The sequence below is a fragment of the Odontesthes bonariensis genome, chromosome 8 (genome assembly GCF_027942865.1).
Source record: "Odontesthes bonariensis isolate fOdoBon6 chromosome 8, fOdoBon6.hap1, whole genome shotgun sequence".
NCBI classification, from domain to species: Eukaryota; Metazoa; Chordata; class Actinopteri; order Atheriniformes; family Atherinopsidae; genus Odontesthes; species Odontesthes bonariensis.
Genome location: NC_134513.1, coordinates 36,631,411 through 36,652,055, shown reverse-complemented (window position 1 = coordinate 36,652,055; position 20,645 = coordinate 36,631,411). Strand labels below are relative to the sequence as shown.

Sequence of the window (20,645 nt, the reverse complement as noted above, 5' to 3'; positions counted from 1 at the left end):
CCAAGAGACTAAGCAGAGACTAAACCAAGAGACTAAACCAAGAGACTAAATCAAGAGACTAAACCAAGAGACTAAAGCCAGAGACTAAACCTAGAGACTAAACCGAGAAATAAAAAACCAAGAGACTAAACCCAGAGACTAAACCCAGAGACTAAACCAAGAAACTAAACCAAGAGACTAAGCAGAGACTAAACCCAGAGACTAAACCAAGAGACTAAACGAAGAGACTAAACCAAGAGACTAAATCCAGAGACCAAACCCAGAGACTAGACCAAGAGACTAAACCAAGAGACTAATCCAAGAGACTAAGCAGAGACTAAACCCAGAAACTAAACCAAGAGACTAAGCAGAGACTAAACCAAGAGACTAAACCAAGAGACTAAGCAGAGACTAAACCCAGAAACTAAACCAGAGACTAAGCAGAGACTAAACCAAGAGACTAAGCAGAGACTAGACCCAGAGACTAAACTAAGAGACTAAGCAGAAACTAAGCAGAAAAAATTCAGGGATCGTGACAATGAGCTGCAGCCATAAAGCAGATCACATAAAAGCAGGTTGGAATTAAAACAAACTCTATGACTTTGAAAATGATGAAATAATGTGAAAACATTGAGAACTGAGTTGTACTGAATGGTGGTTGGGACCCTGCCCTCAACCCTGTTCTACCTTCATCATGAGGCAGATTTATTCCCATTGAAAAGGTGTGATAAAGGCTGAGGTGCAGCCCATCCGGTACCAACCATCAGAACCTGGTTCCAGAACATTTAGAAGGATTCTGCCTGGTTTCAGCCTCAGACATTTAGATCACCACAGTGAGATCCAAAGAGCTCTCTGAGGCCTTCAGGAAGAAGATTGGAGATGCAGATGCGTCTGAATCAGCTGTTCCACTGTCTGAAAATAACCTACAAGTGAGGAACATTTCGAACAAACAGAACCTCCAACAGGTTCTGGACGGCTGAAGAAGCCTCCAACTCCGGGAACGTCATCACAGACCTCCAGGAAGCTGAAAGCAGCTGCATCCTCCATCAGAAAGTACAAGATTCATCTTCACAGTTGTGTTTCATTGTCTCGACAGGTGAAAAAAGTCGACATTTAACCGCCTTCACATCTGTGCGGGTCATTTAGAAATTAGCAGGATTCCCCACCGTCCCTGATGTGCTAAACGTCAGCAGATCTTGTGACTGAAGAACGCCGCTCTGCAGAGACGCCACACAGCATGACATCATCACCTGGAAGGAGCTCTCAGACCCGCTGAGCTCTGGTTGCTGCCTTCCTTTCGCTCTCCTCTCCTCCCAAAAACGCCAGATTACCGACTATCTCCTGAAACACGAAGAAGACACGAGGCAGCAGCTTCTCTCCACATGTTTGTTTATTTATTTACAGGATGTCTGAACAGCTGATTACTGAGAAAACAAAAACACGAGCAAAGATGAAGCAACGGATGGTTTCAGTCGAGGTACTTCTGCAACAAACTGAGAAATATAACCGATCAGCCTTCAGCACGTGACAGAAAACAGAAGAGACGAGCAGCTGTGACGCCTGACCTTAACCCTCTGACCATCACAGGTCCTCCATAAATCTAACCCCTGACCATCGTTACAGGTCCTCCATAAATCTAACCCCTGACCATCGTTACAGGTCCTCCATAAATCTAACCCCTGACCATCGTTACAGGTCCTCCATAAATCAAAGAAGTCTAACGGAGAATCTGCAGAAGGTGAAAATAAAATTAAATCTAGCGTCCCTGTGAACATTTTACATCTGATCTAACTGGGAAAGTAATGCTTAAAGGGGAAGTTCGGTTTCTTTCAGGTCCAGGTTTCAAACTTCCCCTTTAAAGCCCCCGGGTCCACTTTAATAAACCTTTCATCAATTTGACACAAGCGACGGATCCGTCCCCGGTCAACTCGTTCAGGCCTCAAATATAAGATTTTATTCTATGATCAAAACTCACATTTATGTCCAAATTTGTGACTATTTTATGAATTCTTTCGGTTTGGTGCAAATTGAAGTGTTTGTTCATTATTTAGTCTCAATAAATGACTGAAATAAATCTTATTTATTCCATTTTTAAGCAGATTTTCTGTAGTTTATGTATTTGATTGATACATTTTATTAACTAAAATAGTAAAATGACTCAAGTCCATGAATCTATCCTAACAAATGTTTAAAGTAGTTTTTAATCTTCTGGATCAGGTGAAGCTTTCAGGTCAATTTAAGCACAGAAAAGTCTTTTAAACATCTAAATAAACAGAAAATAAATCCCAAATGAAGACATAAAGGAGAAGTTTTTCTACTTTTAAACTATTTAATGTGTTTGGATCCATGAATGTGTCTCATATCGCAGTTAGAAGAAGGAAATTAACTCGTGAATGGATCTGTGAACCCTCTGAATCAAAGCGTTTCCAGGGGGTCGGCTCTGATTTGCGTCTTTCTGGGTCGCAGCTCGGCGTTTTTCTCTGATCCCCGTCTGAAAACGTCTCCGGGTGTCGTGAGAGATGCAGCAGGCTTTATCCGACTGACATTATTTACAGAGTTAACACACAGAATATGTACAGAGCGGCTTCAGCAGGCAGGCGGCGGCGGCGGCGAGCCTCTGGCGGCCTTCAGCCCCTCAGGCCTCCATCCAGCGTCAGAGTCCCGAACCTGCAGGAGGACGGGTTCTGGAGTTAGAAACTGTGGGCAGAAACACATCCGGCCCCAGTTTTATGACTCGGAGGTTTTTATCCCCGACGGCGGCCTGATCACAGAACACGTGACACACGGGGAAGTCTGACCTCTCTAAGAAGTGGTTGTTCTCCGCCAGCTCTTTGACCACGCCCTCCATCTCCTCCTTCAGCTTCTTCATCCTGAGAGACAACACGCTGCAGTCAGACCTGAGGCAGGAAGGTGCGAGCAGGGGGACGAGGAGAGGAACTTACCCCAGAGTCATCTCCACCAGCGTGTTCTGGCTCAGGTAGGCCTGAGGCTTCATCCCGCTGGACACCAGAGGAAGAACCTTCTGAGGAAGCTGTTCCTGCAGCTGGAACACACCACACTTCATTTAGATTCACTTTCAACATCTGAATGTTTGATTTAGCCACCGTAATTTTTCTTTAAAAAGCAGCTCGATTAGAGTCGACCTGCTTGGCCTCAGTGAGATATACACGGCTTTAATGCTGGTTAGGGCTGGTTAGAGCTGGTTAGGGTTGGTTAGGGCTGGTTAGGGTTGGTTAGAGCTGATTAGAGCCTATTAGGGTTGGTTACGGCTGGTTAGAGCCTGTTAGGGTTGGTTAGGGTTGGTTAGAGCTGGGTAGGGTTGGTTAGAGCTCATTAGGGCTGGTTAGAGCCTGTTAGGGTTGGTTAGGGCTGGTTAGAGCTGGTTAGGGTTGATTAGAGCTGGTTAGTGCTGATTAGGGTTGGTTAGAGCTGATTAGGGCTGGTTAGAGCCTGTTAGGGTTGGTTAGGGTTGATTAGCGCTGGTTAGGATTGGTTAGAGCTGGTTAGAGCTGATTAGGGCTGGTTAGAGCCTGTTAGGGTTGGTTAGGGCTGGTTAGTGCTGATTAGGGTTGGTTAGGGTTGGTTAGAGCTGATTAGGGCTGGTGAGCTGGTTAGGGTTGGTTAGAGCTGATTAGGGCTGGTTAAAGCTAGTTAGGGTTGGTTAGGGCTGGTTAGTGCTGATTAGGGTTGGTTAGAGCTGGTTAGGGCTGGTTAGAGTTGGTTAGGGTTGGTTAGGGCTCGTTAGGGTTGGTTAGGGCTGATTAGGGCTGGTTAGAGCTGGTTAGGGTTGGTTAGGGCTGATTAGGGTTGGTTAGAGCTGATTAGGGCTGGTTAGAGCTGGTTAGGGCTCGTTAGGGTTGGTTAGGGCTGGTTAGGGCTGGTTAGAGCTGGTTAGGGCTGGTTAGAGCTGGTTAGGGCTCGTTAGGGTTGGTTAGGGCTAATTAGAGCTGGTTAGGGTTGGTTAGGGCTCGTTAGGGTTGGTTAGGGCTGATTAGGGTTGGTTAGGGCCTGTTAGGGCCTGTTAGGGTTGGTTAGGGCTGGTTAGAGCCTGTTAGGGTTGGTTAGAGCCTGTTAGGGTTGGTTAGAGCTGGTTAGGATTGGTTAGAGCTGGTTAGGATTGGTTAGAGCTGGTTAGGGTTGGTTAGAGCTGATTAGGGCTGGTTAGAGCCTGTTAGGGTTGGTTAGAGCTGGTTAGGATTGGTTAGAGCTGGTTAGAGCTGGTTAGGGTTGGTTAGAGCTGATTAGGGCTGGTTAGAGCCTGTTAGGGTTGGTTAGAGCTGGTTAGGATTGGTTAGAGCTGGTTAGAGCTGGTTAGAGTTGGTTAGAGCTGATTAGGGCTGGTTAGAGCCTGTTAGGGTTGGTTAGGGCTGGTTAGAACTGGTTAGGGTTGGTTAGGGCTGGTTAGTGCTGATTAGGGTTGGTTAGAGCTGATTAGGGCTGGTTCGAGCCGGTTAGGGCTGATTAGGGCTGGTTAGAGCTGGTTAGGGTTGGTTAGGGCTGGTTAGGGCTGATTAGGTCTGGTTAGAGCTGGTTAGGGTTGGTTAGGGCTCGTTAGGGTTGGTTAGGGCTGATTAGGGCTGGTAAGAGCTGGTTAGGGTTGGTTAGGGCTGATTAGGGTTGGTTAGAGCTGATTAGGGCTGGTTAGAGCTGGTTAGGGCTGGTTAGGGTTGGTTAGGGCTCGTTAGGGTTGGTTAGGGCTGATTAGGGCTGGTTAGGGTTGGTTAGGGCTGGTTAGAGCTGATTAGGGTTGGTTAGGGCCTGTTAGGGCTGGTGGGTTGGGGGGGTTGGGGTAACCGCTCAGTGAGGTTCGTTCTGATGGGATCTCGTCTCTGGACATTTCAAACACTTCATCACAGTCTTAGTCCTCGTTAAGTCATATTCATTTAGTGTTTGTCTAATTTTAGTCATGAAGAAAAGTTGTTGGCGATAACTATGAGTTGTTTTTCTGTCTTTGTGGTGATCCACAGTCTCTGTAACACCATAAACAAAAAAAATCTGGGTTTGACCCATAAAACCTGCCGGGCCGGGCCCTACAAGCACAATCAGCTCCTTGTTTTTGTATCTTTACTACTATTTCATTGGTGCCGGAAGGACTTCAGCTGGGAACTCTGTTATGATGCGTAACCACGGCAACAGGAGAGTTGGTAACCTGTTGGACCAACTAACTGAGCTTTCCAAAGTCTAAGTAATGCCTGGGATAAGATCCCAAATCAAGATGAGTTGAATAGGAGACGTCCAGGATGCAGAGCAGGAATAAAATGGAGGAAAAGGAGGAGGAAGTTTAAACCATTCCTTCCCCTGATCATCAGGGGAATGTGAGATCACTGGTGGATCAAATGGACGAGCTTGGAGCCCTGATGAGGACACAGCAGGAATATCAGGCAGAGACCTGGATGCAGGAACAGCTCTAACAGCTCTCTGCTCAGCTCTAAGACTATCCGGGCAGACAGAGACTGCAGACAGAGCGCTAACAGGAAAGGAGGAGGATCACAGAGCTGGTTAACAACAGATGGTGTAATCCTGGACATGTCACTGAGAAGGAGCGTCTCTGCACCTGAGTTACCTGCTGACGCTGTGTGTGACATCATCAGCTACCTGCTGACGCTGTGTGTGACATCATCAGCTATGTGTGTGACATCATCAGCTACCTGCTGACGCTGTGTGTGACATCATCAGCTACCTGCTGACGCTGTGTGTGACGATTAATAACCAAATTATGATGAAATATGAATAAATTAAACCAGTGTTCTGATCCTGGTGATTGATTGGTTTCCTCCAGCAGCCAATAAGGTCTGTTGATCAGAAACTGACAGGAAGCATCTTTCCTTCAGGGTTTAAAACCGCCGCCAGTTTGTGTGAACGATGGTTAAAAACTTGGTCAGAAAAATGGTCAGAAACTTTAAAAATCAGACTGATCTGCGTGTTCCTGCTGGTCGTTTACCTTGATGGCTCGCTCCATCAGCACCGTCACCTCCTTCTGGACGCTGATCAGCTGACCCGACACGCCGATCAGCTGCTTCCTCACGTGATGAACCTTCCTGCAAACAAACACACGACTCAGCTTCTTGTTCAGCGCGCTGTGGGCCGCCGCTACCGCTCAAACATCTCAACAGAGACGACGCCAGCCGTACCTCATCCACTCCTCGCTCTTGGAGATGAAGAGGCGGTACTTCATGGCGCACTCCTCGGTGAACAGAGATCTGGCTTTACCGGCGTGAAGGACCAGCTTCTGTCTGCGGGAGAGACGACAGAAACAGGCTCAGAGCTACAGACTCTGATGGAGAACAGAATCAGGACACGGGCAAAACAGGAACCTACTTATCGAACTTGTGGATCTGCTCCTCGTTGTACGGCAGACCTGAACGCAGACAGACAAACGCCACGTTTATCAACCTTTAAATAATCAGACAAAATGGCTGCCGTGTGTGTAAGTGTGCGCCTCACGTCTCTCTGCTTTGTCCTTCTTGAACTGCTGGTAGATGGCTGTGATGGCGTCCAGCAGGACTTTGATTTTCTCCACGCTGCAGAGCAAAACCAGGCGTCACGATCTGGATTATCACACACATGCGAGTGCGGCCCTTAAAACACACACACACGCGGTCTTACTTCCTGTCCTCCGGGTGCGTCCCCACTTGTTGCGTCCAGCCGTCACTCAGCACGTTTCCTGGCAGGAACTTCGTCTTGATCTCCTGCGTTGTTCGATCGATGGGCTCCAGAGAGTTGGAGATCTGCGGTCACAGAACCATGAAGAACCAGAACACCCGGACACACAGAACCACCTCCAACACCTGAGGGGGTCTCAAACACCTGAGCAGACACCCGAGGGGGTCTCAAACACCTGAGCAACCTGCCCTGAGCGCAGGATGGGTCACTAACCGGGAAAACTACACCTGTGACATCATCAGGACAGATTCTGGTGGGCAGCTCAGGTAAACAAAAAAAAAAAAAAAGGGGGGGGGGGGGGGGTTTGTAAAACCAGGAAGTGAACTGATGTTTGCTCCAGCTGCTCTGGCATTCTTCTTCTTCTAAGTTGGAGCTTCAGGAATGTACAGATTTGATGTGTTTTTGAAAATGTTGACTTCCTGCGCTCAGCAGCGTGCACTAATTTGCTGTATCACGAATTTTCCCGAATTTAATTCATGAAAGCTGAAAGCCTGGACTGTTTGATTTAAGAGGCATTAAGGTGGGCCTGACGATGCCATCTGGACCTGACTGCATGTTAACCGCACCTTTTGATAATCCAGCCAATCAGAGTGCAGAGTCTCCATCATTCAACAGTTTGATGATGATGATGGAGACGGAGGGAAGGCAGTACTCACCCTGAGAACTTTCTTGTGCATGTCTGAGATCTCGTCGTACTCTGACGACAGCATGCTGGCCTGCATCAGCACCTCGAACCTGCAAACATGGCGTCATTGCATCGTGAAACAGACGCTCACACCTGAACGTCACTGCGACTGGTCATGTGATGACACTCACAGCTGTTCGGTCTTCTCCAGCAGCTGTTTGCAGATGTTACACAGGTGGAAAACCTCAGACTTCTTGTGCTGAATCTCTCCGTAGTCCTCCTTCATCAGCTCGCTGCGGACAAACAGAGGAAGCGGCTTTAGATGAAGATGCCACAAACAGGAAGTGAGGCGTGTGATCAGAAAAACAACTCGAGTTTGGTTGACTTTTTGAATTTTTCAGTGTTTTGTGTGCTGTGTTTCTGGTTTTAAATGTAGTTTTATGGCACATTTAAAACAACCACAGCTCACTAAAGAGCTGCACAAATGTACGGGACTTATAATCAGCTCCCAAACAGCAGTAAACACCAGTTAGTGAAATAAAATCCATAATCAGCTTTAAAATGATTGAGACAACCCAAATAACTGCACCACCTGCAGCTTTTCACCACCTGACTCAAAGACCTGAGGCTTCGAAGGTTCAGACGGGTTTGCTTGCTTGAAAACCAGCAATAACTTTTTAAACTGGTTCCTGTAATGGACTGGATCCAGGGTAGAGGAGCCACAGCAGGCGTGATGTGATGGCGCCGTTTAGAAGGCGGGCGGCCCGCAATCAAAGTGACGACTGATCAACACCAACATCCAAACATTTAGAGGTGATAAAGCTTTATGGCCCAGTTTGACAGCTCGGACTCACATCAAACCTCGAACTCCTTTGCGCACCAGCTCCTGATAAACCAGCAGAGACTCTGAAGTCTTCCATAGATGTCCGACGTCACCTGAAAAAGTCTGAACGACAACCCAGAAGGGTCAGCAAGTGTCACATGACCAAACAACAGATGTTGGCTGAAGGTGTGACAGGACGCGATCGTGCGTTTGCTCTGTACCTTTGCGTAGCTGGCGTCCAGGTCCAGATCGTAGCGTGGCTGAACTTTAGGAGGACACGCTATGAAGACAAAAACACATCCAGTTATGTTCTCTGCAGAGCGACCTCACCGCTGCATGAAATCATCAGATCAGAGGCGTCTCGTACGGTCTTCAAAGATGAGTCCCACGGTGGTGACGGACTCTCGGCTGACGATCATGATGGGGTTGTCTCTAGAAGTCTTGGGGAAGTTCTTGGCCTGGCGGTTGGGGTCGAGGACGAGGTGGCGGCCCTCATACAGCAGCTCCTGGTTGTGCAGAGGGATGCTGGTCCTGCGGCACAGCAGCTCCTGAAACAGCGCCACTCTGTGGACACATGAGGAACAGCAGCTGACAGACATGTAGACCGGGATGATGGCGCCGAGCAGAACCCGAAGCATGGCTTACGTGTTGTACTCGTGGATGTAGACATGGTGCAGTGTAGCCTGCTGCAGGCTGAAGACGTAAACGACAGTCCGGTGCAGGATGTCATTGGTTTCAGCGAAGAACTGATCGAAGCCCCAACATTTCTCCTGGTCGGCCTCCAGGATGTTGGCAAGGACCGGAGTCAGGAGGCTCTGCAGACCCCTGAAACATCCAGAGACACGATGACGAGGTTATATCAGGTGACCTGTTCAGGCTCTGCCCACTCCGCCCACAGATGTTATACTAGCAGCTTCCTGATGTTTGTAAACAGCGTGTTTGTTGTTTCTGACTGTAAACAGCAGCTTCCTGATGTTTGTAAACAGCGTGTTTGTTGTTTCTGACTGTAAACAGCAGCTTCCTGATGTTTGTAAACAGCGTGTTTTTCGTTTCTGACTGTAAACAGCAGCTTCCTGATGTTTGTAAACGGCGCGTTTGTCGTTTCTGACTGTAAACAGCAGCTTCCTGATGTTTGTAAACGGCGCGTTTGTTGTTTCTGAATGTAAACAGCAGCTTCCTGATGTTTGTAAACGGCGCGTTTGTTGTTTCTGACTGTAAACAGCAGCTTCCTGATGTTTGTAAACGGCGTGTTTGTCGTTTCTGACTGTAAACAGCAGCTTCCTGATGTTTGTAAACAGTGTGTTTGTCGTTTGACTGTAAACAGCAGCGTCCTGTTTCCTACTTGGACAGACTGCAGGACACCGGCATCTCCGTGCTCCACTCAATCTTCCCGTTCTCACTCTTTTGATGACCTGAGATCGTCCCCGATGGCTTCTCCGTGATGATTTTATACCTGAGACACACGACAAGGTGCTGCGTCAGTATGATGTCAGCTGACCAGGTGACCAGTGACCCAGCGCCACGTTCAACTCTTACATCACTTCTTTGTTCCTTCGTGGCCCCTCGAATGGCCTGAAGGGGAGGCTGCCAGTGGCGGCGTGGTAAAACGTGACGCCGATGCTCCACAGGTCCACCGTGGCGCCATACTTCTTCTGGTGATCCTTCCTCAGCACGGCGCGCTCGTACATGTCCGGGTGCTGCGGAAAACAGAGAAACAAGAGATGAGGGTAGTACCCTGGATGAGTTCTTCCTCCCCAGATGTGTGTGTTTCCTCCCCAGGTGTGTGTGAGTTTCCTCCCCAGATGTGTGTGTTCTTCCTCCCCAGGTGTGTGTGTTTCTTCCTCCCCAGGTGTGTGCGTTTCTTCCTCCCCAGGTGTGTGCGTTTCTTCCTCCCCAGGTGTGTGCGTTTCCTCCCCAGGTGTGTGTGTTTCCTCACCAGATGTGTGTGTTCTTCCTCCCCAGGTGTGTGTGTTCTTCCTCCCCAGGTGTGTGAGTTTCCTCCCCAGGTGTGTGTGTTTCTTCCTCCCCAGGTGTGTGCGTTTCCTCCCCAGGTGTGTGTGTTTCTTCCTCCCCAGGTGTGTGCGTTTCCTCCCCAGGTGTGTGTGTTTCTTCCTCCCCAGGTGTGTGCGTTTCCTCCCCAGGTGTGTGTGTTCTTCCTCCCCAGGTGTGTGAGTTTCCTCCCCAGGTGTGTGTGTTTCTTCCTCCCCAGGTGTGTGCGTTTCCTCCCCAGGTGTGCGTGTTTCCTCCCCAGATGTGTGTGTTCTTCCTCCCCAGGTGTGTGAGTTTCCTCCCCAGGTGTGTGTGTTTCTTCCTCCCCAGGTGTGTGAGTTTCCTCCCCAGGTGTGTGTGTTTCTTCCTCCCCAGGTGTGTGTGTTTCCTCCCCAGGTGTGTGAGTTTCCTCACCAGGTGTGTGTGTTTCCTCACCAGGTGTGTTTGTGTTTCCTCACCAGGTGTGTTTGTGTTTCCTCCCCAGGTGTGTGTGTTTCCTCACCAGGTGTGTGTGTTTCCTCCCCAGGTGTGTGTGTTTCCTCACCAGGTGTGTGTGTTTCCTCACCAGGTGTGTGTGTTTCCTCCCCAGGTGTGCGTGTTTCTTCACCAGGTGTGCGTGTTTCCTCCCCAGGTGTGCGTTTTTCCTCCCCAGGTGTGTGTGTGTTTCCTCCCCAGGTGTGTGTGTGTGTTTCCTCCCCAGGTGTGTGTGTTTCCTCACCAGGTATTCCTCGGTGCCGTACAGCGACACAAACTGCTCGTCATCCTCCAGCTCCCGGGCGGCTCCGAAGTCGGTCAGCTTGTAGACGGAGCGTCCGTCCTCTCCGATGACCCGCATGATGTTTCCAGGTTTGATGTCGCGGTGAACGATGCCGTACTCTCTCAGGTGGTTCATGCCCGCCACTGGAGGAGGAGCATCACGTTATCTGACCACTCATGCTTTCACATGTTCAAACAGAAACATCTGTGGGATGTTACACATCTGGATCGTTCCTCACCCACGTCGTGTAGAACGATGAGGAACTCATCCTCGGGGAGTCCGTAGGCGTTGGATGGCTCCTCTAAGACGGTGTAGAGGCTGCCGCAGGGGCAGTACTCCATCACCAGGACCTTATGGCGGGTGTTGGACTGAGAGGAAGAGGAACACGTTACAGAGAACACGGAGCTGAAGCTGAAGTTTGAGACCCAAACAACAAGCATCCTGATGCCTGTTCTGGTCCTGATTCATTATTTTCACAACTTGTTTTGAAATAAAAAGCAGGTTTTAATTTGTATGTCACAGCTTTTAGTTCAAACTGCTGCAGATAAAGTTGTCCTTAAACCGGACACGGACCTGCCTGACAGACTGGACTCAGGGCAAACCTTTGAACTGTTAAAATCAGTCACAAACATATTCATTTGACTGGAATTCATTTCATTAAACGACCAACTAAACAACTAAAGGTATTACAATTATTATGAACTAAATGCAGCTTCCGTGTGCGTATACACTGAAAAGACGTTGACCTCTGTTATTGTGACAAATGGAACTTTAACTTTAATAAATTCACTGAATCTTCACACGAGCTTTAGGGTTCACCTCCGACTTTACAACAGAAAGATGAAACTTCCCTATATTCACTCAGTGAAAGGTGATCTGACACACCCGTAAAATCAAACAGTGACAACATCCTTATCTACAGGGAGGAGAGCGACCTCATCGTCAGCGCAGACAAGACCAGGGACATAATACTGGACTAAGGAAGAATCCTCCTCCTCTGAGGTGGAGAGGGCCGAAGGCAACAGGTTCCATCTGACCTGTGCAAAGGCTTTACTTCATCAGGCTGCTCAGGAAAGCTGGTCTGAACCATCGCCCTCTCACCCAGGCCTGCAGAGCACTGACAGAGAGGCATCGCTGGCAGGTGTGGAAACACCTCACAGGCAGGATTATAGGGACAGATACTGACCTCCTCCTCCACAGCGAACAGCTTGACAATGTTCTTGTGGTTGAGCTTCTTCAGAACCTCGAACTCTCTCATCTGGACGTCCAGCGGCCGCAGGAAGCTCAGGTTGTTGAACACCTTGACGGCGTACAGGTCGCCAGTTTTCTATGAAAAGGCACAAACACGAGTTCAGCCTCCAACTGTGGAAACAGATCAATATTCCTGAGTTCCAGAAACAGAAATCATCCAGCTCTACTGCCTTCCTCCTGCTCATCGTGTGACTCTTTGAGTTTTGGATGTGATGGAGGACCAATAATGAGAATGATCAGCAGTGAGAATCCTGAAAATTCTCATCAAACAGAAATGTCACGGCCAGAATTCATTCTGGTGGTTTATGAATCCGTTTGGATTTTTCTTACTTAATTATTTGGTTGTTTTAACTTTTAAACCTCAGAAATGATCAACAACAGAAGATCCAAACCAAGAGGAAGTTCAGTTCCCTTGTGCCTAAAAACAACCACAATTACACTCTATCAACGATTTATCAAACTGTTCAAAAACAGCTTGATTATCTTCTGACCAACTCAGAATTAACTGAAACATTTCTTATGTTTTCTCCTGCAAACCGATGTGAAACACCAGAATCAGAACCCTCCAAGAGCCCGAGCAGATCCAGCTTCTGCTCAGAGTTCTGATCCAGCAGCAGCTGTCGGCTCGTACCTTGTGCCGTCCACGGTAAACGTTGGCTGTGGCGCCCTGACCCAGCAGGTCTGAGATCAGCCACAGGTAGTTGGTGGTGCTCTGCATCCTGGAGGCTGACACTGGTCCTGGAAACACAGGAAGCAACGATCAATACACCTGAAGACTCTGTTCAATACACCTGAAAACACTGATCAATACAGCTGAAAACACTGATCAATACAACTGAAAACACTGATCAATACAGCTGAAAACACCTGAAAACAGTGATCAATACACCTGAAGACTCTGATCAATACAGCTGAAAACACTGATCAATACAACTGAAAACAGTGATCAATACACCTGAAAACACTGATCAATACAGCTGAAAACACTGATCAATACAACTGAAAACACTGATCAATACAGCTGAAAACACCTGAAAACAGTGATCAATACACCTGAAAACACTGATCAATACAGCTGAAAACACTGATCAATACAACTGAAAACACTGATCAATACAGCTGAAAACAGCTGAAAACACTGATCAATACACCTGAAAACACCTGAAAACACTGATCAATACAGCTGAAAACACTGATCAATACACCTGAAAACACCTGAAAACACTGATCAATACACCTGAAAACACCTGAAAACTCTGATCAATACACCTGAAAACACTGATCAATACACCTGAAAACACCTGAAAACTCTGATCAATACACCTGAAAACACTGATCAATACACCTGAAAACACCTGAAAACTCTGATCAATACACCTGAAAACACTGATCAATACACCTGAAAACACTGATCAATACACCTGAAAACACCTGAAAACACTGATCAATACACCTGAAAACACCTGAAAACACTGATCAATACACCTGAAAACACTGATCAATACACCTGAAAACACTGATCAATACACCTGAAAACACTGATCAATACACCTGAAAACACTGATCAATACAGCTGAAAACACCTGAAAACACTGATCAATACACCTGAAAACACTGATCAATACACCTGAAAACACCTGAAAACACTGATCAATACACCTGAAAACACTGATCAATACACCTGAAAACACTGATCAATACACCTGAAAACACCTGAAAACACTGATCAATACACCTGAAAACACTGATCAATACACCTGAAAACACCTGAAAACACTGATCAATACACCTGAAAACACTGATCAATACACCTGAAGACTCTGATCAATACACCTGAAAACACTGATCAATACACCTGAAAACACTGATCAATACAGCTGAAAACAGCTGAAAACACTGATCAATACACCTGAAGACTCTGATCAATACACCTGAAGACTCTGATCAATACACCTGAAAACACTGATCAATACACCTGAAAACACTGATCAATACACCTGAAAACACTGATCAATACACCTGAAAACACCTGAAAACACTGATCAATACACCTGAAGACTCTGATCAATACACCTGAAAACACTGATCAATACACCTGAAGACTCTGATCAATACACCTGAAAACACTGATCAATACACCTGAAAACACTGATCAATACACCTGAAGACTCTGATCAATACACCTGAAAACACTGATCAATACACCTGAAGACTCTGATCAATACACCTGAAAACACTGATCAATACAGCTGAAAACACTGATCAATACACCTGAAGACTCTGATCAATACACCTGAAAACACTGATCAATACACCTGAAAACACTGATCAATACACCTGAAAACACCTGAAAACACTGATCAATACACCTGAAAACACTGATCAATACACCTGAAAACACCTGAAAACACTGATCAATACACCTGAAGACTCTGATCAATACACCTGAAAACACTGATCAATACACCTGAAAACACTGATCAATACACCTGAAGACTCTGATCAATACACCTGAAAACACTGATCAATACACCTGAAGACTCTGATCAATACACCTGAAGACTCTGATCAATACACCTGAAAACACTGATCAATACACCTGAAGACTCTGATCAATACACCTGAAGACTCTGATCAATACACCTGAAAACACTGATCAATACAGCTGAAAACACCTGAAAACACTGATCAATACACCTGAAAACACTGATCAATACACCTGAAAACACTGATCAATACACCTGAAGACTCTGATCAATACACCTGAAAACACTGATCAATACACCTGAAAACACTGATCAATACACCTGAAAACACTGATCAATACACCTGAAGACTCTGATCAATACACCTGAAAACACTGATCAATACACCTGAAGACTCTGATCAATACACCTGAAAACACTGATCAATACACCTGAAAACACTGATCAATACACCTGAAAACACTGATCAATACACCTGAAAACACTGATCAATACAGCTGAAAACACCTGAAAACACTGATCAATACACCTGAAAACACTGATCAATACACCTGAAAACACTTGAAAACACTGATCAATACACCTGAAAACACTGATCAATACACCTGAAGACTCTGATCAATACACCTGAAAACACTGATCAATACACCTGAAAACACTGATCAATACAGCTGAAAACACCTGAAAACACTGATCAATACACCTGAAGACTCTGATCAATACACCTGAAGACTCTGATCAATACACCTGAAAACACTGATCAATACACCTGAAAACACTGATCAATACACCTGAAAACACTGATCAATACACCTGAAAACACTGATCAATACACCTGAAGACTCTGATCAATACACCTGAAAACACTGATCAATACACCTGAAGACTCTGATCAATACACCTGAAAACACTGATCAATACACCTGAAAACACTGATCAATACACCTGAAGACTCTGATCAATACACCTGAAAACACTGATCAATACACCTGAAAACACTGATCAATACACCTGAAAACACCTGAAAACACTGATCAATACACCTGAAGACTCTGATCAATACACCTGAAAACACCTGAAAACACTGATCAATACACCTGAAGACTCTGATCAATACACCTGAAAACACCTGAAAACACTGATCAATACACCTGAAAACACTGATCAATACACCTGAAAACACCTGAAAACACTGATCAATACACCTGAAAACACCTGAAAACACTGATCAATACACCTGAAAACACTGATCAATACACCTGAAAACACTGATCAATACACCTGAAGACTCTGATCAATACACCTGAAAACACTGATCAATACACCTGAAAACACTGATCAATACACCTGAAAACACCTGAAAACACTGATCAATACACCTGAAGACTCTGATCAATACACCTGAAAACACTGATCAATACACCTGAAAACACTGATCAATACACCTGAAAACACCTGAAAACACTGATCAATACACCTGAAAACACTGATCAATACACCTGAAGACTCTGATCAATACACCTGAAAACACTGATCAATACACCTGAAAACACTGATCAATACACCTGAAAACACCTGAAAACACTGATCAATACACCTGAAGACTCTGATCAATACACCTGAAAACACTGATCAATACACCTGAAAACACTGATCAATACACCTGAAAACACCTGAAAACACTGATCAATACACCTGAAAACACTGATCAATACACCTGAAAACACTGATCAATACACCTGAAGACTCTGATCAATACACCTGAAAACACTGATCAATACACCTGAAAACACTGATCAATACACCTGAAGACTCTGATCAATACACCTGAAGACTCTGATCAATACACCTGAAAACACTGATCAATACACCTGAAAACACTGATCAATACACCTGAAAACACTGATCAATACAGCTGAAAACACCTGAAAACACTGATCAATACACCTGAAAACACTGATCAATACACCTGAAAACACTGATCAATACACCTGAAGACTCTGATCAATACACCTGAAAACACTGATCAATACACCTGAAAACACCTGAAAACACTGATCAATACACCTGAAGACTCTGATCAATACACCTGAAAACACTGATCAATACACCTGAAAACACTGATCAATACACCTGAAAACACCTGAAAACACTGATCAATACACCTGAAGACTCTGATCAATACACCTGAAGACTCTGATCAATACACCTGAAGACTCTGATCAATACACCTGAAAACACTGATCAATACACCTGAAAACACTGATCAATACACCTGAAAACACTGATCAATACAGCTGAAAACACCTGAAAACACTGATCAATACACCTGAAAACACCTGAAAACACTGATCAATACACCTGAAGACTCTGATCAATACACCTGAAAACACTGATCAATACACCTGAAGACTCTGATCAATACACCTGAAAACACTGATCAATACACCTGAAAACACTGATCAATACACCTGAAAACACTGATCAATACACCTGAAGACTCTGATCAATACACCTGAAAACACTGATCAATACACCTGAAGACTCTGATCAATACACCTGAAAACACTGATCAATACACCTGAAAACACTGATCAATACACCTGAAAACACTGATCAATACACCTGAAAACACTGATCAATACAGCTGAAAACACCTGAAAACACTGATCAATACACCTGAAAACACTGATCAATACACCTGAAAACACTTGAAAACACTGATCAATACACCTGAAAACACTGATCAATACACCTGAAGACTCTGATCAATACACCTGAAAACACTGATCAATACACCTGAAAACACTGATCAATACAGCTGAAAACAGCTGAAAACACTGATCAATACACCTGAAGACTCTGATCAATACACCTGAAGACTCTGATCAATACACCTGAAAACACTGATCAATACACCTGAAAACACTGATCAATACACCTGAAAACACTGATCAATACACCTGAAGACTCTGATCAATACACCTGAAAACACTGATCAATACACCTGAAGACTCTGATCAATACACCTGAAAACACTGATCAATACACCTGAAAACACTGATCAATACACCTGAAGACTCTGATCAATACACCTGAAAACACTGATCAATACACCTGAAAACACTGATCAATACACCTGAAAACACCTGAAAACACTGATCAATACACCTGAAGACTCTGATCAATACACCTGAAAACACCTGAAAACACTGATCAATACACCTGAAGACTCTGATCAATACACCTGAAAACACCTGAAAACACTGATCAATACACCTGAAAACACCTGAAAACACTGATCAATACACCTGAAAACACCTGAAAACACTGATCAATACACCTGAAAACACTGATCAATACACCTGAAAACACTGATCAATACACCTGAAGACTCTGATCAATACACCTGAAAACACTGATCAATACACCTGAAAACACTGATCAATACACCTGAAAACACCTGAAAACACTGATCAATACACCTGAAGACTCTGATCAATACACCTGAAAACACTGATCAATACACCTGAAAACACTGATCAATACACCTGAAAACACCTGAAAACACTGATCAATACACCTGAAAACACTGATCAATACACCTGAAGACTCTGATCAATACACCTGAAAACACTGATCAATACACCTGAAAACACTGATCAATACACCTGAAAACACCTGAAAACACTGATCAATACACCTGAAGACTCTGATCAATACACCTGAAAACACTGATCAATACACCTGAAAACACTGATCAATACACCTGAAAACACCTGAAAACACTGATCAATACACCTGAAAACACTGATCAATACACCTGAAAACACTGATCAATACACCTGAAGACTCTGATCAATACACCTGAAAACACTGATCAATACACCTGAAGACTCTGATCAATACACCTGAAGACTCTGATCAATACACCTGAAAACACTGATCAATACACCTGAAAACACTGATCAATACACCTGAAAACACTGATCAATACAGCTGAAAACACCTGAAAACACTGATCAATACACCTGAAAACACTGATCAATACACCTGAAAACACTGATCAATACACCTGAAGACTCTGATCAATACACCTGAAAACACTGATCAATACACCTGAAAACACCTGAAAACACTGATCAATACACCTGAAGACTCTGATCAATACACCTGAAAACACTGATCAATACACCTGAAAACACTGATCAATACACCTGAAAACACCTGAAAACACTGATCAATACACCTGAAAACACTGATCAATACACCTGAAGACTCTGATCAATACACCTGAAAACACTGATCAATACACCTGAAGACTCTGATCAATACACCTGAAAACACTGATCAATACACCTGAAAACACCTGAAAACACTGATCAATACACCTGAAGACTCTGATCAATACACCTGAAAACACTGATCAATACACCTGAAGACTCTGATCAATACACCTGAAAACACTGATCAATACACCTGAAAACACTGATCAATACACCTGAAAACACCTGAAAACACTGATCAATACACCTGAAAACGCTGATCACACATCTGATCAGAATGGCACAGCTCAGGTGTATTGATCAAAGCATCCATACTGGAACAAACAGCTGATCAATACAACAACTGATCAGTTTACCTGCAGCACGTGATCAGCAACGGATTCATAATCAGTGATTAATACTCACAGCTGATAAAAATCTGAACAGAAACTGAAGCCACGCCCTCTTCAAAATCAGTAAATAAACTAATAAAAACAAAGTTCTCTGAACGTCATTTGGTGCGTCATGACGTCATCGCGTCCGGTGGGAAATTCCCCATTTGAGGCCCAAAACAATAAAAAGTGCGCACGACGTGATGTGCCGATGACACAGCAGGTTAGCGCTCAAGAAGCTGATCGATCACTGTATTGATTACCGGCGTTGTTGATAGGCAGCTGACCGGAAACAGAACACCGTCACCTGCGGGGCTTCACAGCTGCGCGAGCTTCTCTCCGCCGCTGGATCCGGCTGCAAGCCCGAACCGTGACGGAACTCGTTCAGAGTCTCGTGGACTCTCGTGTTCCGTTTATTCCGTCACCAAAGTGAAACTTCACGGACTCCCGAACCAGACTCGCCTCGGCTGTTCAAAACCGCGTCGAGCTAACGATTAGAAACCGGGTCGGAACACCGGGTCCGTTAGTGGACTCCCTGAGTAACGGAACCGGAACAGAAACTGGCGCCGAGTTTTAACGTCATTAAAAAGATTCGTTGTTATTTTTGTTTATTTCCTCACCCTTCAATCTGCGGCCGAGCCCTGTTCTTCCGCTGTAAACAGGTCATGTGACCGCAGCGGGCTAATCAGTGAGCAGGGGGATGAAGGGGCGGGACTAAAGGGATACCGTAATACTCAGAAAGGCGGGATAAGATTAAAAAAAACGGAACATACACAGAACAGTTCAGATGATTGTTTTACCCATAGACATTATAGAATATATGTCTATGGTTTTAATCGTTGTGTTCTGTAAAGTATCGATTTTTGGAACAATGCCATCGGTTGCGACTCACAGCAAAGTGCGCAAATAGAAAATAAAATGGTGGGAGGAGCTTAAAGAGCGCTGCGTCTGTGGTTTGTTATTACGGTAAAGTGAAGAAAACTGAAACGTAGAGAAATAAAAACTGATCGTAATGAAATGTTTGTAAGATATCTGTTGATCACATTCATTGTGCGTCTATATTTACATGTGTGAGCGAAATCATGGCTACAGCATTCACTTTCAACTTTACCAGTTTCCGGCTGTAAAACAACGACAAACCATACAGATGTGGTCCGTCTTTGTTTTTTTTTTGTCTCATTCCGATTGTTTTGAGCCCATTTTGTTTATAATTTTTGTTGTTTTGCGTCTCTTTCTGGGATTTGTATCATTTTTCTGGGCCAGGATTTTAAATTCACTGAGTTTGTGAGTTTCTTAGGTCAGAAATGTAAAAATAACCAAATTCTAGCATTATTTTCCAAAGTGATACTCATTCTGAGCAAATGTCTGTGAATAAATACATGATTAAAAACGGTGTTTCTGTTTTTGTCTAATGG

The 20,645-nt window shown here is 44.8% G+C and overlaps 1 protein-coding gene across 4 annotated transcripts; it reads right to left on the bottom strand.

Annotated features, from left to right (window-relative positions):
• Window positions 1-1,351: 1,351 nt before the first annotated feature.
• On the bottom strand, window positions 1,352-19,902 carry tbk1 (TANK-binding kinase 1). Of its 4 annotated transcripts, XR_012770219.1 has the most exons (22): window positions 19,494-19,842; window positions 12,719-12,825; window positions 12,023-12,163; window positions 11,075-11,204; window positions 10,798-10,979; window positions 9,627-9,787; window positions 9,433-9,543; window positions 8,736-8,915; window positions 8,458-8,654; window positions 8,312-8,370; window positions 8,122-8,213; window positions 7,459-7,560; window positions 7,299-7,377; window positions 6,586-6,707; window positions 6,424-6,500; window positions 6,298-6,337; window positions 6,111-6,212; window positions 5,921-6,017; window positions 2,922-3,022; window positions 2,778-2,849; window positions 1,621-2,646; window positions 1,352-1,551 (listed from the first exon to the last, which is right to left on the bottom strand). XR_012770219.1 is itself a non-coding variant. In XM_075472338.1 (21 exons), exons 2-21 carry the CDS (start codon window positions 12,803-12,805, stop codon window positions 2,607-2,609), a joined length of 2,172 nt encoding a protein of 723 aa, XP_075328453.1. In that variant the 5' UTR covers window positions 12,806-12,825; window positions 19,851-19,902; the 3' UTR covers window positions 1,352-2,606. The 4 variants fall into 4 exon arrangements, 3 of the variants coding, with proteins under 3 accessions (XP_075328453.1, XP_075328452.1, XP_075328454.1); XM_075472338.1 differs by lacking the exon at window positions 19,494-19,842 and adding an exon at window positions 19,851-19,902 and having other exon boundaries at window positions 1,352-2,646; XM_075472337.1 differs by having other exon boundaries at window positions 1,352-2,646.
• Between the last annotated feature and the right edge of the window lie 743 nt (window positions 19,903-20,645).

Bases quoted from the DNA above. Each gene is read 5' to 3' on its own strand.
- tbk1 (XM_075472338.1), bottom strand. From the start codon at position 12,805: ATGCAGAGCACCACCAACTACCTGTGGCTGATCTCAGACCTGCTGGGT. The intron at 10,980-11,074 runs GTGAGGAACGAT...CTCCTCCTCCAG, and splicing joins CATCGTTCTACACGACGTGG to TGGCGGGCATGAACCACCTG. The intron at 9,544-9,626 runs GTAAGAGTTGAA...CGTGTGTCTCAG, and splicing joins CGAAGGAACAAAGAAGTGAT to GTATAAAATCATCACGGAGA.